The following is a 21,255-nucleotide window of genomic DNA, read 5'->3' on the forward strand; positions in this document are numbered from 1 at the left end:
AAATTTTATGTTGTCAGTAAAATTTTAATATTTTTCTCAATAAAAAGAGATTACATTTCTCATTTTTACTGTTCTACTCTATCAAGTATTTGCTGTTCATGTTAGCAGAAACTGTGCTGCCTCATGTATTTACCTGCATGACTCTGACCTTGTTGTTAATCAGCTTGCATGCAGAAGGAGACACATTGTGGAGTCTCTGTGCTTGGTGTTTGTGCTGCTGTGTCTCATCCACCTCTTCTTGTCTCCCCCCAGACGTCCAAAGAAGACCTCCTGCAGGCGGACTTTGAGGGGGCTCTCAAGTTCTTCCGGGTCCAGCTACCGAAGCGCTACAGAGCTGCAGAGAACGCGCGGCGGCTAATGGAGCAGGCCTGCAACATCAAGGTACCACAGGAAACCAAAATGCTTTTGTTTGGTGCTCAACTTCATTTTGAACTATGAAATTAAGAAATAAAAACTCGGCACGCTCTAAATACCGTCCTGACTTCTTACTTCATAACTCACATGGCTTTATGTGCATTCTTTTGGAGCCTTTAAGTTTTAGTGCAGTGACTCTTTTAAAGAAATGCCGTTAGAAAATAGTGCTTTTGGAAAGAAAAAAACTGAAAATCTAACATTTGCTTTTAGAATAAGCAGAAAAAAAACAACAAATAGACATACTCTTTACCGTCTTTCTTTTACATTTTATAATTTAATTGTTCTTCAGGGAAATAGGAGACCTATTTTTTCTCAGAACATCAGTGTCTGTTTTCGTTAAATTTCCTCAGGCACATGTTACCATCTTGCTGCTGAAAGTAGGCTGCTGGTATTTAGGGAATTTGCTGAAATCACCAGAGACCATAGCAGCACAGCGTGTTCTTGATATGTATGCATGTGTGTATGTCAGCAGGGGACTGATGGGATAGGAGTAGGAAAAAGGTACATAACCAGGAAGGTTTTCCATTTGTTAGATTTTAAAGGATTATTTTTGCTCCCTTTTAGGCAAGACACAAAAGTACAAGACTGCAATCTAGAGTAACACGTTCTAGGCGTTTGTTTCACCCACTGTGTGACTGTGTCTTAGTTTTAGTACATACAGGATGTCAACTCTGTGACTCACTTCTTATCTCTGGCTTACTTGTGAAATCTTGTAGAAGTACAATGTGTACAAAAGCAAAAACATATTACATATGCATAAATATGCAGATTTGTCAGCCTTCTTCTCATGAATGAGAAGCAAATGCTGCTTTCTTTCACATTCCTTTTTTGAATTATAGTAAAAGTCAAATCATGCCATTTCCAAGCCTTCCTGCAGTTCCTGCTTCCTTGATTTGGTTAAATATTGGTTCATTCTGAGGTTTTAACTTGTCTATACTGCTTAAGTTAATGTTTCAACAATATTCTGGATTCTCAAACATTAAAAGCACTTCCTGATTCCTCACTGCTACTTAATAGGTGAGATAAAGAAAAAGCTGTATCTTTTATACTTTGTATCTCGTTCTCTTTATCTTTCTGTACTCCGTTTCTTCTTGTATCTGTTCTTTATTTATCTTTTCCTCCTTGACTCCTGAAACATGAGTTCCTTTTGACTAAAGTTTATTTTTTGCCATTTTCTCAAACAGAAATGCAAATATAACATGCAATTGGATGATTAGGATTTTCTGTCCAACTTTTTCATTCTTATTCAACTTGTCTTAAGCAAGGCCGTCTGCATGATTAAACACAACTTCATCTTTTTTTTTTCTAAATAAAACAGGGCGTTGCATTTTACGCTAAAAAAGGGGAAATTGCAAAAGAAATTAGTTTTATTGTTTCTCTAAATTAGGACCTTATTGCAGACATTTTCTTGTTTATAGAAATGCAATCCCTGCAAAGAGCCAGGATATTCAAATCCTCCACGTTCCTTAACAGACAGAGGTTGAAAGCTGAAATAAAAGAAAGCAGCTGGGCAGTTTTCTGTTTGGTGTTCCTGTTAAGTGTAGAGGTTTTACTCGCTCTCACAGCCTAAGGGAGTGCATACGTTTAACATACATCTTTAAAAATACTGTTTCTCTTTAAAAAAAAAAGCTTCTTCCATCTCGGTACCACCACAAAAATAATGAAAAAGCCAAAGTTTGAGACTTCAGTAACAACTTCCACACTGAGGGTTGTTACTGTTAGTGCAACTTGGTAAAGCAGAAAAAGATCAATTTTTTCAGTTTCCAACCTGATTGTTATATATCAATTATCCCAAGCTGGCAGATAATTGTCAGATTCTGGTTAACAATTTATTTTTGTTTGCCTGAATTTATTCTAAACTAAAGTTTGGTAGAAAACTTTTTGCTAATTTTGCTTAATTTGGAGCCGGTAGATTTTTGTACTCATCCGCAGAGAGCTCTAGTGGAATTTGTCAGAAAAATAGTTTAGGATCTGTGGAGTCAAAGGAACATAAGCTAACAATCACAAACCAAAACCAGTCTTCAGTTTTGCACTCATGAGTTAAAAAAATACAGATCATGAACACATATTGAATGACATAAACATAAAAAAAACATCTGTGGTTGCCTGAAGCTTTCCTCATGAATTTATGCCCCTCGTCTGTTATATTTTTAAACCACTTTCAAGCTTTAAATAGAATATTCCCTGTGGATGCAACGGCATGAAGCGTCGGATAGAGATGGAGATGAAACGATGCCTGTCATGCGTTTCATGCGCTTCTCTTCACTCTTTCACTTCTGTCTTATCCATCTAACTTCAGCCCCCTGCAGGTCAGAGCAGGTCACATCAGCCTGCAGTGAAACAGCATCACACACGCACACACACTCTCACACACACAACACACTCTCACACACACACACACACACACACACACACGCATACACACACACACGTTTCCTGTCTATGAAAGCTTCACATGCATTATAATCTGCTGTCTGGAACAATCTGGAATTTATTTTCCATGTCTGGATAAGTGTGGAAAAAATAAAAGGATTGTATTCCAGAATTTATTTTTATCCCAATGTCGAAATGATCTGTCCATCCTTCCTTTATTCATTTTTTCTCCTTTCCTCATTCATATACTTATATAGTTCTTGTTGCCTATCATTCTTACTTCCCGACTCATTTCTGCTTTTCTTTCTTTCTTTTTTTTTATTTTTACTTTCCTTATGTCCTTCATTTCTTTCCTTCCTTGTGTTCTCCTTTCTCTTCCCTTTCTTTTCTTTTCCTCATTTCCTTTTTTATGCACTTTTCTTTGTGTCCTACCTCACATCCTCCTATGTATCCTTCCTTCCTTTCCTTCTTTTCTACCTTTTACTCTTGTATATTCCTTGTTTTTTGCCTTGCTGAGGGCGACTTTAGTATTATTATTTTTATCAACAGCGTGTAGGAATATCGTTAGATTTGTCTGCTTTTACTTTCAAAAATAATATATACAATAATTTTTTATTTAGTTCAGTTTTTATAGCACTAATTCACAAGGAAAATAAATAACATTTAATCTCTTATGTAGCTGTACCTTTGTTTTCCATAAAGAATGAATGTAAAACTCAAACATCGTCCTACTAGAAGACAGACCATCTTATACAAGATGCATTGCTTTTCCTCACCCTCCCGTTTCTTCCCCATATTTCTGTCTGTCAGCATTTAAATCGGATCAGCCGAACTCCATAAGCAGCTTAAAACGGCGAAAGAATTTCTCAGCACCTTTGCTTGATGAACACAACGGGTAGTGGAGTGGCTTAAGCTTTCTGCGGATTTTCGGAGGAATTTGAATTTCTCAGCCGTTTTGGAAAAATCCATCATACCCACAACCAGAGTGACGACTTTAAAATAGCAGATGAAAGTCTTTGCATTTATTTCCTGTTTATAGGGTTGATTTATCAACCAGCTGAGAATCTAAACTTCAATAAACCTTTGTATCTTTTTCAAACTAAGGCAAAATAAGAGCCAGGAGTGTTGAAAAACCGTCAACTTAAAGCATAACTTTTGAGTCATGGGTGAAAACGCAGAAGCTGTGGTAATATTTTAAACTTCCAAGATCTAAAGATAAATGTAAACCTACAAACATGCGGAGGGAGCTGGAGGCCGGTTTTAGTTTGACCCCGTGTAGGAAAGGTCAAGAATGTTAGTCAGAAACTATGCAGAGGAATCAGGCGACTCCAAACTCACAGGTAGCCAGTTAAAGATACTTTTATGCTAATTTACTTTTGAAAGTCTTTAATATTGAAAGATAGTGTAGCACATTGAATGTCACACTGAAACGTGTGTAGCCATTTTGACCTATTAACTCAGGGGTGCACAAACTTTTTGTCACGTGCCAAAATCGTCATAAAATCTGCCATATTTTTAATAAAAACTTGCACTATGATGTTTTTATTTTACCGACTTGGTAGTTTAATTAAATAAATGTCAGATTTGTTTTTTATTGTAGAGATGTGTAAACAATTGTAGACCCAAAACTTAAGAAAGTTTTTGTGGATTTACATTATTTAAAGAAATGTTTATCAGTTGTTTGTTGAAAAATTTAGCAAAAGTTTCATCAGTCTGGAGCCAGAAGAGTCAGATTTAGGTCACTGTGTGGTTGGAACTAAATACATTTGTGTGGTTATTTAAGGATGAATACTTTATAATTTACCAAGATTTCTGCCACGATTAAAAATAAACCACCTGCACCAAACACCTGTGCTCAGGAGCTAACTTTTTAATATTCCTGAACTGCAGTCAAGAATAATACCAGGTGCCACTAATGGCCCCTGAGCCACACGTTGGGCAACCTTGTAATAACTAGAATTTACATTGGCAATAAAAAGGGTAGCAGGTTTTTTGTTCCATAAAAAGTTAGGCTAATATGGATCATTACAGAACATTTAACCACTTTTAAAGTGATCAGTTTTAGTTTATTAGCTGCAACCAAAGTTTGTTTTGCATTTAGCTGCAAAGGTTGGAGGACAAATTAAAGATTTGTAAAGAAAATAAATCGGTTAAGAAATATTTTCTATAAAAGTTACACAGCCTTAATGATGGAAAAAGTTGATGTTGGTGATGGAAATGATTTCTCGCGGTTCGTTTCTTTAATCTTAAATGTTTCTTTCCTTACAGCTGATTGGGAAGCTGTTACCAGATCTCTTGAAGGAGTTTTATTGAAAGCTTTAATTGATTCCTCTGGGATCCTGCAGGAGCTCTGACAGCTTTGAATTTTCTCTCTCTTCGCCTTCTTCTGTGGGAATGTAACAGAAGTCACTGCGGTTGATGTGACGACTTCCTTCCTATCGCTCATACACACTTACACAGAGTGTAACTGTGTAAACAGGCCTTTATCTTTATTTTCACTAGCAGCAGGAAACAGAAAAAACTGCGTTTGAAGGAGGGAGGAGCACAAACAAGAGAGAGTGAGCAGAAAGAGGGAAGTGCTCAGTGGAGAGGAAGAAATAGCAAACTCATCCTCCTCTGTCACGCACTTCTAGCGTTACGGAGAGGGAGAGACAAACAGGTGTGTTGTGCTGCTCTCCCTCCTCCTCCTCCTCCTCAGTGGGCGTGGCTTTGCCTCTGTGGGACTCTTGAAGGCAGCCAGTTGCCTTCTGCGCTTTCAGAGAGAAACAAAACCTCTCAGCCGCGCGCTCCCTCCTTCCTCTTCGTCCACTCCTCCTCCTCGCTGCTCGGAGCAAGCAGGAACCAAGATGATGCAGGAGGTGTCCATCATGGTGGCCTATGACGCTCATGTAGTGGATCGTCCGGGCGAGGAGGACACCTTGGCTTGTTTGGTTGCTCACTCTAAACCGCTGCGATCTTTCAGACCTGTGGTAGGTCTGCTTCGTTTTCTTCTCTCTCTCGTCTTTCTCTTTATCTAATTCAGAAAACTGCACTAGAGCTGCTCTTAGAAAGATGCATTTTTAGTGAAACTATGTATTTCTTTCCACGTGGTTGATGCTCTTGAATGAATGTGTGGGTGTTCATGTTTCAGGAACCGTTTCTGACGTTTGGGGTAAATTGAGTAATTGTGTGCACGGGTTTGAGCCTCCTTCTCGTGGGTAATTTAATTCTTTGACCTCGTTTTCCTCTAATCTCCAGGTGGCTTGTCCTTATTTTAATATTCAAACGTTCAGGCTTCTCTGTCATGTCGGAGCTTTTCTCCTTGCAGTGAGTTCATATTGTTTTGCTTTGTTTGTTACCTGATTTGAGATCTGAGCCAGGAGTTTTGGGACTAAAGCTCCATTTTCAGCATCAGGGATTCAGGTCAGGAAGCTAAAAGTGGTCCTGGTACCATTTTCTATCTTTTAATTGTGTGTCCTCTATCAGTGCTGACCTTCTGACCTCTCATTATCTCACCAAATGTTCTGGAAATGGAGCATTTGAGGATGCATTTTTATCCTCTGAAGCTACACGTGCATATAGATGTCATGTGAGTTGCTGAAAATGTGCAGCTATAATCTAGTTTGTCCATGGAAATCTAGAAATGTCTTGAAAATGAAAAGTTTGGTGGTGAAGTAAAGATTAAGAAACGTGTCGCTTCCTGTGTAATTCTGAAGGTCAATTGTTGCGTGACTCATATGAAACTAATATACATCCACTGTGGATAAAAATACTGGGCTAAAAATTAAATAAAAATGACGTCATGAAATTGCTTCATTTCTGTGAAGTATGTCAGAGATTTGAAGGATGTCTTAGTGAATACTTTAGCTATTATATATTTAGAACATGTTGGTAAAAATGACAGAAAAACCTTGGAACCCTACAGTCAGTGACACATTTGATTATAAGTTAATAGGTTTCTGTTGGGATCTTTTTGCTGTTTTTATCCCAAAAACCCCTTAAAGGGTTGGACCATTGCAAAGAATACCAACATAATCAAATTGAAAATCCTTTATTTATAGCATAACAGAAGTATGAGATGTGTAACAATCACATGTTAAGAGATTTGCAGTCACCAGACCTCTAACCAAAGGAAAAAAATACCACTTATATTCACTAAAGGATGTTTCTCCTAATGAGAGATTTCCCCTCCTTGCAGCACAGAACAACAGATCCACTTAGATGTGCCGAATTTGTTCTAGCCTTCATGATAACTCAAAATTAAAATACATATTTCATTATTTTTACAACTTTTTCAGTTATGTTCAGGCCTGTGTGTCATGATGGCTGAATTAATTTTTACATTGAAAACAAACCTTGAATCAGAGCGATGACAACACTCTGTCATCTGAGTAAATAAAATTACCTTACCTTAACACATCTGGAATGCAGGATTCTCCCAAAATCTAAAATTTGAGTTCATAAAGTGAAGATTTCACTTCCAGATTTATCCAGTGAGAAGGAGGAAATGTTCCTGAATGTATGAGCATGGAGACCTAGCAAACCGGCAGCCTTGCATGGTCTTTAAATGTCCCTGTGGAGAGCATAGTCTCCCTGTAATTCAGCACAGCAGTGAAAGGAAAAAGACTACAGAATAAAGTTTTCCTTTTCTCCACTGAGTCTATTGTTTATAAAGGCTTTACTGCACTACAGTTGTATAGCTTTCAAAGCATCCTGTGACACCATCTTTCATTGCATTAAAATACGGCTACAATTCCTTAAAATATGTTGTTGAGCCCTAAAAAGTAACATTAGGCTGATCTTACACACGTAGTGGAAAAAGAGGTTAAAATATTGATCAGGCTGCGGCTGCAAACAGTTTCTCTCTTATTTAAAACCAAATTTAAAAAAAATAGTTGTAGTTGAAGCAAATTATCCTGCCAAGAGATGCAGGACAATCATTCACAGAGAGCAAATGCTAATTTAGCACAATCTGCTGACATTAGCCAGTATTTCATGCTTAAAGGTGCACATAAAATGAGAAAATTGACCGTAAAAGAAGGCATTTTCATACGTTATAATTAAACTTTATGCTCACAAACAACACCAGCATATGCTTCTGCCATCAAGCTATCTGTAGTAGCTTATTTTATTGTTTGTTGATTTTTCCTTTCCTTTTCCTAGTTTCAAAGACATGAATTCAAATATAATTGATATGAGTTAAATTTGTACATAAATATTATTTAACCAAATTATCATTAAGCTGCAACAGTAAAAGGAAAAGATAAATACTAAAGAATTATAGAAAAGTCAAGCCTGAAAACAGTTTCTTTAGAAAAATGTAAGATTTTTTGTAAATACATTTAAATGCATGTATTTAAATGTAATGTTGTCTTCCTGTAACTATATTAAGTCATATAAGAGCAGCTCATACTAGATAAAATGTGAAACATATAGTTATGTGTTTCTAGCCCATAGAGGGGAAGACAAGCTTTAAAATAAAGCGCTTAAAGTTTGTAAAATATGAAAAGACTTGCGCGTGGTTCATGAAGTTTGTTTGCAGAAGAATCCTGATAAGTTGGTCGTAAAAGGAGGAAAAGTCAAAGTTTTCAGCTGAAGAAATGAGCCGAAGGGAAGTTGGTTGTTTTTTAATTTAGTTTTGTCATGCTGTGTTTCACAAAAGGAAACTAAGCGCTGATAAACAAACTATGTTATCTGCTCATCATTAAAAGGCTCCTTTGGTATCACTTCCTGTGAAATGCAATCTTCACAATTTAAATATAATCTTGAATCAACAATATAAAGCAGCCGGTCCCAATTAAAAGCATGGCAGGGATGATTTGGGTTTTATTTTAAGGTCACATTATAACATGCAGAAATAAATGTAATAAAGTTACATTTAGTAGACACCCACACTGAAATATTGTTGCATGTAGATCAAGCATGCCACAACTCAATAAGGTAAACAAACCTGAGCAGGAACAAATGGAAAAGACCATGAGGGCAAAACACAAGAGTCAGTTGAACTGGTCGTACTTATAAATGTGTGTTGAGGTTGTTCAAAACTTCTCTTTAGTCAGGCCTTTTTCTCCGTAGTAGTCCCAATGCCTTCTGGGAAAATCTCTGTTCAGTTTATCACCAATGATGCAGAAGAAAGTGATAGTCAGTCATCCAGCAGAGGCTGAATTTTCTGGTATCTGAGGGGAATTTGTTTGTCTGATTTATGAGCTGTGATGTTAGCACTTGATTCGGATCATTAGATTGTACGGTGAACTAGCAGCTCAGTGTGGAGCCCCACGTATTGCACACTGTGTTTTGCTTCAATGGTTTATCAGTGGAGGGCGTCTGCATTGCAAAGTATTGCGTTAACACAAGGCAGTAGATACAAACCTTAAAACAAACACAAAATGTGATTAGAAAAAGTTTTTCAGCTGTTAACTCCAGAGTGAAACTGTGGAATCATTTATCATTGAGTCTATCTCTTAGGACGCTAATGTAAAAGATAAATGTAAATTTATACAAAGGAGACATTTCAAGGACTTTTATTAATCTTATTAAGTCAGAGAAACAGTTTCTGACCTTAATATGAATATTAGAAGTGCACAATGTGCTCTTTCATTGGAAAACAAACATCTCAGCATTAGTTTTTAGGACTTTTTTTTAAAGTTTACAATTAGGTTTAGCCTTGAAAAGGTTCAGCTGTTTATATCCTGGAAGCTGCCCACAAATAGATAAAATCCACAAAGATTATAGAGCCCCTCAAAAAATGCTAATAGTTTTTAACAAAATAACTAGTTTACCACTTCTTTTCTGTTTGAAAAGGAACAGGAAGATGTGAACACTTATTTAATCCCACCCCTTATCTCAATTTGACATATTTATTGCTGACTCAATAATTATCAAAAATGTGTAATTAAAACCATGTTATAATAAAATGGTTACAAACCAACTCATAAGGTAAGAAAATTTATGGATAATAATAATAATGGTAATAATGACAATTGTAAATAATCAAACATGCAGCATCAGAAAAATTACCAATTCCTTGCCAATGTACAACTATAAATTCTTCCTAATCTGTGTTATACAATTATAAATAAAATGTAAAAATAAATCGGAGAGAAAAAATAATGATAATAATGATGGTAAATAATAAAAATTACTTATTTCCCTCAGTGGAAACCATCTCAGCACTAACACAGAAGCTTCCTCGTATCTGCATTGCAGCCAATCAGCAGCGAATGAATGGCACTCCTTGATTGGCTGCTTTGTAAACAACAACCTATAATCTGTCAAATAGCGTCACGCCAAAGTGTTTCATCTTCCTAAACTGCACCAATTCTGGTCGCCAGATGATTTCTTGGCGAATCTGTGAAATTTAGCTATCATTTTTATTTTTGTTTGTTGGAAACAGGTGAAGTAGAGAGCAACAAACACTCGGTAAATTCATCTGACTAAATGAAACCACTTCTCTTGCTCTCAAGATGTTCGATGAAATTTACTGTAGGACAAAGAACCTACTAGAAAATATAACACAGATCATTTCCTTGGGTTCAAATGCAGCTTGTGAGAGGCTGAAATGAAACCCATCCCAGTCTCAAAAGAGAGGTCATGTGACCGGGTCGGCCATGCAATCCCAAACCTCGACGGTGGCAACGCTGTTTCCACTCAGGGGAGATGACATCACCGTCTACCTGCAGCACAGGCCGAGGCGCGGGGTAGAGAAGTTATGATCTGTGTTTAGCCGGATTTTACACCTGCGAGTTGTTTAGTGTGAAATGGCTTCAGTGGAAACATCTGCAGGTAGATGTTTGCATTTCCCTGTGGATGTAAGCAGGTACCGGTGTTGTGCTGTTTGACTTTAGCTGATTTGAGGTGTTTTATGGTAATTTTGGGTTCCTGTGTTTGTTTTATTTTTGTTTCCGAGATGTACAGCTGATTTTTATAGAGCCAAAAACTTTAATTTTAGAGTTCAGCTCTATTTTGTTCCACTTTTGAATGTCTGTATAACCCAAAAGTGTTGCTATGAAGATGAGTGAAAAATACTTGTGAAAAATAAATTTCTTAACATTCAACTCAAAATTATGGGAGTACAGTCAGAAGATAAAGAAAATACACTTTAAACTTTTTTACATTTTACAACCTCGTACTTTGATGGGTTTTATTTTAATTTTTTGGGAAATACAAACCCAGACTGGTTCACAATTATCAAGGAAGATGCAAGGTTTTAATTTTCAGCATTTTTCTTTTAGAAATAAAAATTTATGTGGATTTTTATTATCTTTATTAACCTTTTATTCAGCCATGTTATTCAGACGCATTGGATCAGGCACACATCATGCAAGCCTTCAATCGATTGAACTTCTTCCAAAGTCTGAAGTTTTTCCAGGTTTGATTTCACTGATATTGAATCTTCAGCTCTTCAAACCTGAACATGAACTTATTGTCACTGCTGAAGAAAAGCATCAAGATCCATTACTGTAGGCCTAAAATGGTGGGAACTTAGAGACGACTTTCACTTTGAGGAAGAAGCCAAACTGGAACTTTAATCGTCTTAATGTTCGCATAAAATCACTAATCATGTCTCAGAACAAAGTTAAAGTCCTCTGAATAAATCTGAATGACACATTTAACCTTTTATTAAGCCTGCAGACATTTAATAAAACAGCATTTATAGAGTAACGTTTACATTTTCAACTTTATTATTTTTTTCAGGTTCCAACCAAAAAGCTGAAAAAGTTTGAGAAGGAGTATCAGACGCTGAGAGAGAGCCAGCTGCAACAAGAAGACCCCATCGATCGATACCAGGTTTGAAAACTCAACTTGATCTAAACGCTGACAGAGAAGGTGTTTCTGTCGCTGCTAATTTTATCTTTGGGTTTATACTGGAAATCTTTTTTTTTTTCTAATATTAGAAACAGCTTTGCTTTGTTAGACGGTGTTTGTGAAAGTATTTTTGGTTCCAGTGACTCACTTGTCATTAATGATGCTAACATCTTTAAAAATAGGTTTTAGATTATTCTGCCTTGAGTCAGATAAGCACAGCAGCAACATCTTTGTTCATGATGAGGCAGATGCTTTAGTTCTGTTCATAGATTTTCTTACTTTTCCAAATAATTTCTCTGTTTTTATTAAAGCAAGTAATACTGGTTGACTCACCACCAGAGTTACTCTGTACAATTATAAAATTTGATTTAAATATTTTCCAGGTCTGGATAAGTAGAGAAAATAAAATGTAGCCTTTAAACACGGAGAAAGGGAAAAACTTTTATCCCGACTACAAACCTGAAGATTTCATGAGGAGGTTTTTGATGGGATTAATTAATTTCCTTTTAATCTCAGTGAAGCTCGAACTGCTGATGCTTTAAGGCACTCTGCTTGGTTTGTCATTAAATTCAAGAGCAGAATCTCAAAGTGGAGGATGAGCCATGATATCTCCATGTTGGAAATTGTTTGTTGTTCCAAAATATAAAGAAAAAACTTCTGAGTTAATCTTGGCAGACCCAAAGAAACTGAATTTTTGCTACTACGTGGTTGTCTACCTCTCTGTTCAGAAGTCAGTCGTTTGTCCGTATGTCCGACCATCTGTGCCTTCATTCATCCATCATTCTGTCCATCCATTCCTTCATCCTTCTGTTAATCCTTCTCTCTGTCCTTCTTTCCAATTGCTCATCCTCACCTCCAGCTAACCATTTAGTTAAAAGCACCACTGAACGGGAGGCGAATCCAAAACCTGCTGGTTCAATTCCAGCTTCTAATTTGCTTGTTTTGCTTAAGTCTTTGATTTTAACTTATTGGTTTATTCATTTTGTTTGTTTTCTTGTTGGTTTATTATTAGTATTTTTGTTAAAGTATAGAATGAATTTGTTGGTTAGTAATTTCAGTGGATTTAAGCCTTATGTGTAAACCTGTATGCATGTCGGTGGTCATGGATTTTTGCAAACCTGTGGTGCATCTGAGTTACATTTGTCTCCGTTTTGATCGATCTTAACTTTTTTTGGTTAAAACTGACAGTTTGGGTGGATGTGGCTCTAGTGTAAAATGCTTGGAGTGATAAGTGTGACTAGAAATGCGATACAGTTCATCAGCCTTCATCAACAATAATTTACTGACTGATTTTAATATCCACAAAAGTGTGAACTCATCGGAACTGATCAAGACAAATAATTTTGTAATCACAATAAATATTATTGTGATTATCTTTATTAAAATAACTTATTGTGATTATCTTTATTAAAATAACTTAATAAAGATAAGTTATTTTATCTTTTGTTGGTACATCTTTTAAGAAATGTAGACTTGAATTCATTGCTTGTCAGGTAACCTTCAAGAATATGTTGAGATTGGATGCAAAGTGTATTTAGAGAGATTTCTTACTCATTTTATAGTTGGTAAACTTGTTGTTCTTCTGTTACAATGAACATTTTTTAAGATTTTCAAGAGGAATAACTGTTAATCTGCTTGTTGAGGGTTGGTTGAACGTCGGACTAAACTGAGAGAAGGCAGTACAAGTTACTAAAGTGCAGACATGTTTTCTACATTGGAACCAATCGTCTTTGAGCAACACATAAACAACCAGAATAGACAAACATCCAGAGTTGATTGTGGTCATTTTCTCCCAGAGACGAGGGCGATGCGCTGCAGGATAAACACCTACTTGTGGAGCAGAGGAAGGAAGGAAGGAAGAGTCTAGTTGCAGATAAGATGTTAGGCTTGACCTGCTGCTCTGGAATCACTTTTACTGCTCATGAGAAAAATCCAGAACCCTCCTGCTTTATTGGTGCAGATAACAGAATTTAATTAAAATAAAAAATAAAAACTCTTTGGAGTTGGAAGATTTCAAGGGTGAGTTATGTATTTCTGTTTTTTTTGCATGTGTGAATGTGAAGTGTGGTAAATTGCTCCTCTTCCGTCATGCTTTTGGTATTCAAACCAATGGAAAATAGAAGCATTTATAAATGGAAAAGAGTCTGTAGAGAGAGAAAGCGTGGCTGGGAAGTGTGTGACAGGAAAGTGAGGCTGTCAGGATCATGTGTTGAAGTTTAGTCAGCGCTTCCAGTCGCTCTATCTGTGGACGTTCTGACCGCGGACAGGCGCTCGGTAAGCCTCCTCTGCTCCAAAACACCTTCTCATTCAATGTTAATGTTAAATGTTTAGAGATTTGCTGTTTATATAATTTTATGTTTTGTTAGTTAAGGAGAATGGTTTGATTAGATAGTGGTAACAAGAGTTTTATGAAAAATTATCAATTTGATGCATGTGTATCTGCAGCAAAAATGACTAAGTTTGGTGTTGGTTGATGATCTCCCTGCACTTATTTATATATATGAAAGCTGAGCCATCAGTTCAGGTCTCTCATGCATATATCTGTGAATATTTATGTAAGTTTAGTGTCACTCAAGCATTAGAAAATGAAATTATTTTGAAAGTGACAGGGAAATCAGGGTCAGATGACCGATCCTGGACAACAGTTTCTTGCTGCTCTCATCAGATCCGTGTCATGTGACACGTTTACTGCCAGCCTGGCAGTCATGAGACTCCACTAATGGGACATAAAATCTTACATTTGACTTTCTGAGACCTGAAGATGCCCTGATATTGATCCTAAATGAGTGTGTTATTGTGTGTGTGTGTGTGTGTGTTGCTGTGTGTAGAGAGAGAACCGGCGTCTACAAGAAGCCAGTATGAGGCTGGAGCAGGAGAATGACGATCTGGCACATGAGCTGGTCACCAGTAAGATCGCCCTGCGGAACGATCTGGACCAGGTAACAACACCTGGACTTGGTTTTAGGAAAACAGTGTCACCCTGCAGTTCATGCTGGACATCATATAACGTGTGTGGTGTTGTTTCGATCAGGCTGAAGACAAGGCCGATGTTTTGAACAAAGAGCTGCTGAGCACCAAACAGCGGCTGGTGGAGACGGAGGAGGAGAAGAGGCGGCATGAGGAGGAGACCGCTCAGGTAGCGTTCGTCCTGGGTTACCGTCCAGCTCCTCAGCCAACGGCTGCAACTCGCTGAACAAAGCCTGTTTTCTCAGGCATTATCAGAGTTACTCATGTGAAGCTGCATGAATGGCCTCCCTGTTCCCATCTTTAGGAGGAGAACGTCCGTTAATGGCTGCATTCAGCTGCTGTCAGTGAGCAGAGAAAACTGATTCGGGTGAAGGATGATGACTAAAGGTCACGTTATCGCTCCGGCTGACATTTAGACAAAATCAGCCAGAAATCAGATATTCTCATTATGCAGACTGTTCTGCTCTTAGTTTGATCAAGGATTTGATAAATTAAGGGTTGCAACTTCAAAATCTCAGTCAAGTTTTACTGATTTTAATTTAGTTCAGTTGAGATTATCTTGGTGCAGCGCCCCCACAGGCGAGGAGGGGAACAGGTTTTCCAAATGGCTTGTTGTTTCATTTGGCAGAGTTCAGTGTGAAAGTCAATCAAACCCAGTCTAATGAACTACCAGGTGTGAAAACAACTTACCTGTTGACATTAGATCCGCCAACAGTCGGGAACATTTTAAATCACTTCTTAGTTTTTATTCTTTAGCTTTTCCAAAAGGCCTGACATTGTAATTTACTTCCCTTGTCTGTTTCAATGTGTGTTTTATTCTTATGTTATCTGTGTTTAATGAATGCTGTACAGCACTTTGGTGTAGTTAATATCTGTTTTTAAAGTGCTTTATAAATAAAATTGACATTATAAAGCAGCGACTCCAGCTGGGTGGAGGCAGCATCATGCTGTGGGGATGTTTCTCTTTAGCTGCAACAGGGAAGCTGATCAGAGTTGATGAGACGGTGGATGAGCTAAAGACTCACATTTCAGCAACCCTACACATGCATCTCTCTGTGGCCTAGTTAAAGCCCAGATATAAATATGAGACACAATTAAATGATACTCTCCATTCATACTTCCTGAGCTTTAGCTACTTTTGTCGAGAAGAATGGGCAAGAATTTCAAGATGGTTGAGACAGAAGGTGGTTCTTTAAAATTATGAGTCTGAAAAATAAATACATGCCACACTTTACAGATTTCTTTCCCTCTTCACAGATGAAATTACTTTTGACAATTATTTTGCAAGCCACTATAGCATTTGAGCATCTTTTGTATTGAATATAATTGACCCTGTTTCACTCTGTGTCTGATGTTTCATTAAGGGAAGTTTTTATTCTCCGTGGTGAAAAAAGACTAAAAATCTAGAGGGGAGAAAAACGTGTCAGATAAACTATCCTTTAATCTGTTTAATTTGTTGGTTTGCTTCAACAAAAAAACAAATTTAACACCAATAAATAAAGCTTCTGTACATAAATCAGTTGAACGGTATTTTTTTGTTTGTTTTGGTGGTTTTAGTTTTTTTCTATTCACCCCTTTGTCTCCTTTAGCTGAAGGAGGTTTTCAGGCGGGAACTGGAGAAAGCAGAGATGGAGATCAAGAAAACCACCGCCATCATAGCCGAGTACAAACAGGTAACAGGAGAAGCATAAAATGTTACTGCAACTGTGGAGAACGTTTGCAGATTCATGAGACATTTTTTGGGTTTATTTGCACAAGCATAAGGATTTGTTTATGTTAAGTATCCATAATTTAGATGAGCAATAGAGACTTAAGTGTTGCATTTATGGCCGTGTCATGTCTTGTGTAACTCCCCTTCATCTTCCTCGCCTCGTTTCAGATCTGCTCCCAGCTGAGCACCAGGCTGGAGAAACAGCAGGCGGCGACTAAAGAGGAGCTCGACATCGTCAGGGTGAGATTATACACGCCTAACGCACAGATGAAAGCTACGAGACATTTAAATTTCAGATTAAAAAAAACACATATGGGCTGAGTGGGACAGCGAGGATTTTTGTGAACCATCACAGCAACAAGGAGCTTCAATGCAGAAATAATCCCACACAAACGTTTAGTCCTCATTAAACAGGCGCTGGGAGGCAGCAGACTCTTAAATTTGATTCTTAACACTTTAATGTGTTGCAACAGTTGATCACACCGAGACACTGCAAAAACACAAAAACCTGCCAAGTATTTTCAGTTTAGTTTCTAGTTTCCTCAGTACATTAAAAATAAGACAAATCTACCTTACAAGTTACGGTTTAGCTAAATAAAGGAGCTTGTTTTCAGTAAATAATTCCTTAATATTGATTTAAAAAGTACGTGTTCCACTGGCAGATTACTTCACTTATAACACTGTAAAATGTCTTGTTGTTAATTAAATATGTGGTCAGTGTAACTTGTGTATATTTATCAATATTTGGGAATTATTTACTCAAGACAATCTCCTACATCAACCTATCACGATAAATAATATTTCTGGACGATAAATTGTTTAATATTGATTAATATTGTTTTTTTGAGACCATTTTAAGGACATAAGAACATATAGTCAAACATTAATAAACATTTAACACTGCAACTGGTAGATATTTTAAGTAGTCAAAACACAAACAAAACAAAAGAAACAGTAATTAAAGTGAATTATGAAGTTTCTGTGAACAAAAATTTCCTTCAAAAAATGGTTAGTTCAGACCAAAACATGAAAGTGAAGAGTTTTGTCTTCCAGTTTTTGGTAGAAAGAGAGAAAAGAGAAAAATGATAAATCATGCAAATGGAAATTATGGAGCTTGTTTCAATTTATCATGCATTTGGTTGATTTATTGTTTATTGCAGCAGGTCTACTCTTATGTCTTGCTAAAAAGTTACCTGTAAGTGAATTCATTCTTATTCTAGTGACATTTGCACCAGAAACACTTGGTAAGATTTGGTGTTTTTGTTTTGTGGTTATTTGTAGTTATTTGCAGTAGAAACTAGATGAAAAAGTACTTGGTAAAGTTTAGTGTTTTTGCAGTCTTTAAAGAGTTGCTACACAGACAATACTCAGAAGATGATGAGATATTAAAACTGTCTATATTGTTGTTTCCTGATTTTGTACAATAAATATCAATTGCAAGTTGAAGCTGTTTTTCTCTGCGTCTTGCATCTAATCTCTCTGCTTTGCAGAATTTCTTCATCTTTCTTACATCAGCGCCATAAGCAGATGTGTTGTTTGTGCAGAATAAAGTGATGAGCTGCGAACACTGCAGAGACCTGTTCAGCCCCGTGGGCTCCCTGCAGGCGTCGTCCCCCGGCGGCGACGGGACGTCCAGCGAGCCTCTGGACGAGGAGAAGGACGGGCTGAAGGAGCAGCTCAGGCAGCTGGAGCTGGAGCTGGCTCAGACCAAGCTGCAGCTGGTGGAGGCAAAGTGCCGAATCCAGGTGAGCAGAACCAAACGTGCTTAAAATAATCGTTCATCCACAGGGAGAGAAGAAATCTATTTTAAGAAAAGGGATGTAACCCTCTCCTGCAGTGCATCATTGTTCCTCACTGGGAAAAATTAAATGGGAAAAAATAAATAAAATTTTAGGTTTATTTGCTGACGATTACAATAAAAATCCTCATTTTTCTTACACAGGCTAATGCATTAAATCTATGGAGGCTGATACTTATATGTGAAGCTGATCTTATCCAGCTTCACAAACTTTTTATATGTTTATGTTTGAGTAAGATGAACATTGTTCTTTTATTCTATAAACTACTGACATGTCTGTGAAATCCCAAGCAAAAATTTAGTATTTATTTGCATAAAATGCAAATTTTTATTTGTTTGCAAATTTAATAAAAACTAAATTTGCATCCATAATGAAACACTAGGAAGCCCGGTCAGAGTTCTGGTTCTGTTCTCTGTTTACTCTGTTCCCCTCTCTGTCCTGCAGGAGCTGGAGCATCAGCGAGGCGTCCTGATGACGGAAATCCAAGCTGCTAAGAACTCGTGGTTCAGCAAGACGCTGGGCTCTCTGAAGAGCTCGGCCTCCTCGTCCTCCAGCTCCGTGTCTCAGACTCCGTCCTCTCCGAAGGACGGGCCCGCCTAGCCGGACCTCCATCACTTTGCCCCTCCAACATTCCCCTGCAGGATGCACACTAGCGTTGCGAACAAAGGCTGAAGAAAGTAGTGAAGGAGAAATGCAGTATTCCTTTTTTTTTCAGTGGGTTGGAAAAAGATGAGCTTCCTTAAATTGCGGACGATGAAGAGGAGGGAAAGACGTTCTCTGCTCTACAGCTACTCAGTCTGGTGAAGATGAAGTCCGAAATTAGTTTAAAGTTAATTTGTCACAGGCATCTTACAGGTCAATTAGCACCATCTTGTGGGCAGTTGTTGCTATTGCAGAGAAATAACGGTCAGGATTTTTCTAGTAGCTGAAACTTAAACCACAAAATAGGAAATGATTTTAAATCCATCACAATAGTTTTATACATCTACTATTAAAAACATAAACACCCAGCTCTCTAAAGAAAGGAATACTGCCTACTGTAGTCAATTAAAATATCACACAAGTTGCAATTCTTTATAGTAATATAACGTAAACAATGTTGTCTTATAAATATGTATAACTAATTGTTGACTTTTTTTATTTTAAATAATCTTGTACAGTTCCTTAAAAGAAAAAAGACACAGAAAAGCTCTTATATTTCTTTTCTACTGTTTGGAAGTTGAATCTCATCTCTGTAGATGTTGATGTAAGCACAGTGTGTGACGGATCGGCTCGGGTCCAAACGCCGAGGAGCCAAAAAGTGACGACCTGCAGAGAGTTTCTGCTCACCCCGAACCGTGTCCAACATGTTTTCTGCTCTCAGAACATTTATCTTTTATATTTTGCAACTTTTAATTATTCAATTTGACTATTTTTTCATAGTTAGCACTTAATATTTTAAGTTTAAAGCACCAAGAGGCCAAATTTCTTTCAAACAGGTTTATAACAGCATCTGTTGGCCTTAAAAGTTAGCCGAGTGGAAGCCTGTAGGTGTTGACCCTTATGGGTCTCTTAAAACGTTTCAAAAAATAGTAATCAAAAAGTAGATCGTGATCAAATCACTTTTATTTAAAACAGAAACACAGCAATTGTTCCTGCTGTTGTTAAAATAATCTCACATTTTAATTATTCCAGTTGTTCTGTAGCATGTTATGTTATTTTGATCCATAAATATGGAATAAATTATTGCTAGATTTTTAGAAAATTCTCTTTTTTTCTCTTTAAAGAGTTGATATTAGCTGATTGATTAGTTGGGCTGTTTGCAGTTGTAGCCAGTCTGCAGTCAGCTGCTTGCCAATTAAACTCTCAAAACGGCAATACTTCAGTAGGAGTGATAGGTGGCGCTCTTCTTTTTCACTGTTCAAGTTTAGTGCAAATGGAAATTAGTCAAAATAGACAAACGAAACAAGATGTTTTGTCTCGTTTCGTTGGATAGATCAGATTTCTAGAAATGATGCAGAATTTCTAAGAAGTTTTTAGAAACACAAATTCAAATATTGATCTAAGAAAATTTTAAAACCTTTAAGCTGGTACTTAACTATTGTAATCCACAATAGAAAAAGCAAAACTTTCCTTGTAACATCTTTATTTAAGCTAAAATTATCTCCATAAAGCCAGAAACTCCAAACAGCTGAGCACTCAGATTATCATTCATCTGCTACTTTGCATAATTTATCCCCAGGTAAACAGATTTTATCTCATGATACTAATAAGCAACATGCGGTTGCAGTATTGCTGTCATTGCCAAACCGTCTGGTATGATCGTGCCAACATCCCGTTTGTTCTTGAATTTTTACACTTATTTTAATTCATCTGGTTAAAGCACAAAAGCAGAAAACATTTCATATTCAGGTACATGTTGAGGATGATTTTCTTGCCAAAAATGTAAATTTCGATGCACTTTAGCTTCATGTCAGAGAAGCTGCTTGGCTTTATTCCTCTCTCTGGTTGACACTGAAGTCGGCCTTTGGACTCGGACCAATCCCACGTGTTCGTTATGTGTGTGTTTGCTGTAACTCAAACGTTTGAAGTCGTTTCTTCATCTTCACGTTGCTGCCTTTTCTGTTGATGACTGAAGCAGCTGGCTGGAGAGACGAAAAGCCATCTGAGTATCTGAGAGCATCAGCTGTGCCATAAGAGCCTCTCCACGGTCTTCCTCTGCTCCGCGGACCGTCTGCACCACCCTGAACGTTACTTTGTACCAGACAGATTACGACCTAATCCCAGGATTCGCGTCATTTCTCCATGACATTCCCGTTCTGCCAGTCTGGGAGTGGAAGTGGTTGAATCGGGTGGAGAGAGCTCCCAGTCTGTTATGTGCACTAACCAAACGTGGATATTTTAAACACTATTTTAAAATGTTTGTTTTTATCTCATGACTGTTGCTGAGAAGAGATCGGCCCGTTTCTAATCTAATTCAGTTCATTTCAGAGTCCCGGAAGCAGCAGATGAGTCAGATTAGAGGCGGCTGTCGTTGTGTAGTTTACAGTTTGTTGTTGAGATCTCAGTCTTGTTACAGACGGCTCCTCAGCTGGTCTGACTTCACTGTTTCCATGTACAGAAACTGTTTCAGCTGCATTAATAAACTTCAGTTTGTTCATTAAGTCTCAGCTTTTTATTGAAACAAAACACTTTGAACATAAAGCAAAGCGTTAAACCAGGCATCGT

General features: G+C 37.4%; 1 protein-coding gene across 2 annotated transcripts; it reads left to right on the top strand.

Annotated features, from left to right (window-relative positions):
• Window positions 1–147: 147 nt before the first annotated feature.
• LOC106935210 (rab GTPase-activating protein 1-like, isoform 10) lies at window positions 148–21,188 on the top strand. Of its 2 annotated transcripts, none has more exons than XM_015015567.1 (8): window positions 148–381; window positions 11,461–11,553; window positions 14,400–14,510; window positions 14,603–14,707; window positions 16,128–16,211; window positions 16,418–16,489; window positions 17,794–17,994; window positions 18,493–21,188. In XM_015015567.1, exons 1-8 carry the CDS (start codon window positions 169–171, stop codon window positions 18,646–18,648), a joined length of 1,035 nt encoding a protein of 344 aa, XP_014871053.1. In that variant the 5' UTR covers window positions 148–168; the 3' UTR covers window positions 18,649–21,188. The 2 variants fall into 2 exon arrangements, with proteins under 2 accessions (XP_014871053.1, XP_014871054.1); XM_015015568.1 differs by lacking the exon at window positions 148–381 and adding an exon at window positions 5,551–5,756.
• Window positions 21,189–21,255: the final 67 nt, after the last annotated feature.

Source organism: Poecilia latipinna, unplaced genomic scaffold (genome assembly GCF_001443285.1).
Source record: "Poecilia latipinna isolate Pla-1442-1.1 unplaced genomic scaffold, P_latipinna-1.0 Scaffold1927, whole genome shotgun sequence".
In the NCBI taxonomy this organism is placed as follows: domain Eukaryota; kingdom Metazoa; phylum Chordata; class Actinopteri; order Cyprinodontiformes; family Poeciliidae; genus Poecilia; species Poecilia latipinna.

Bases quoted from the DNA above. Each gene is read 5' to 3' on its own strand.
- LOC106935210 (XM_015015567.1), top strand. From the start codon at position 169: ATGCAGAAGGAGACACATTGTGGAGTCTCTGTGCTTGGTGTTTGTGCT. The intron at 14,708-16,127 runs GTAGCGTTCGTC...TGTCTCCTTTAG, and splicing joins ATGAGGAGGAGACCGCTCAG to CTGAAGGAGGTTTTCAGGCG. The intron at 16,490-17,793 runs GTGAGATTATAC...TTGTTTGTGCAG, and splicing joins AGGAGCTCGACATCGTCAGG to AATAAAGTGATGAGCTGCGA.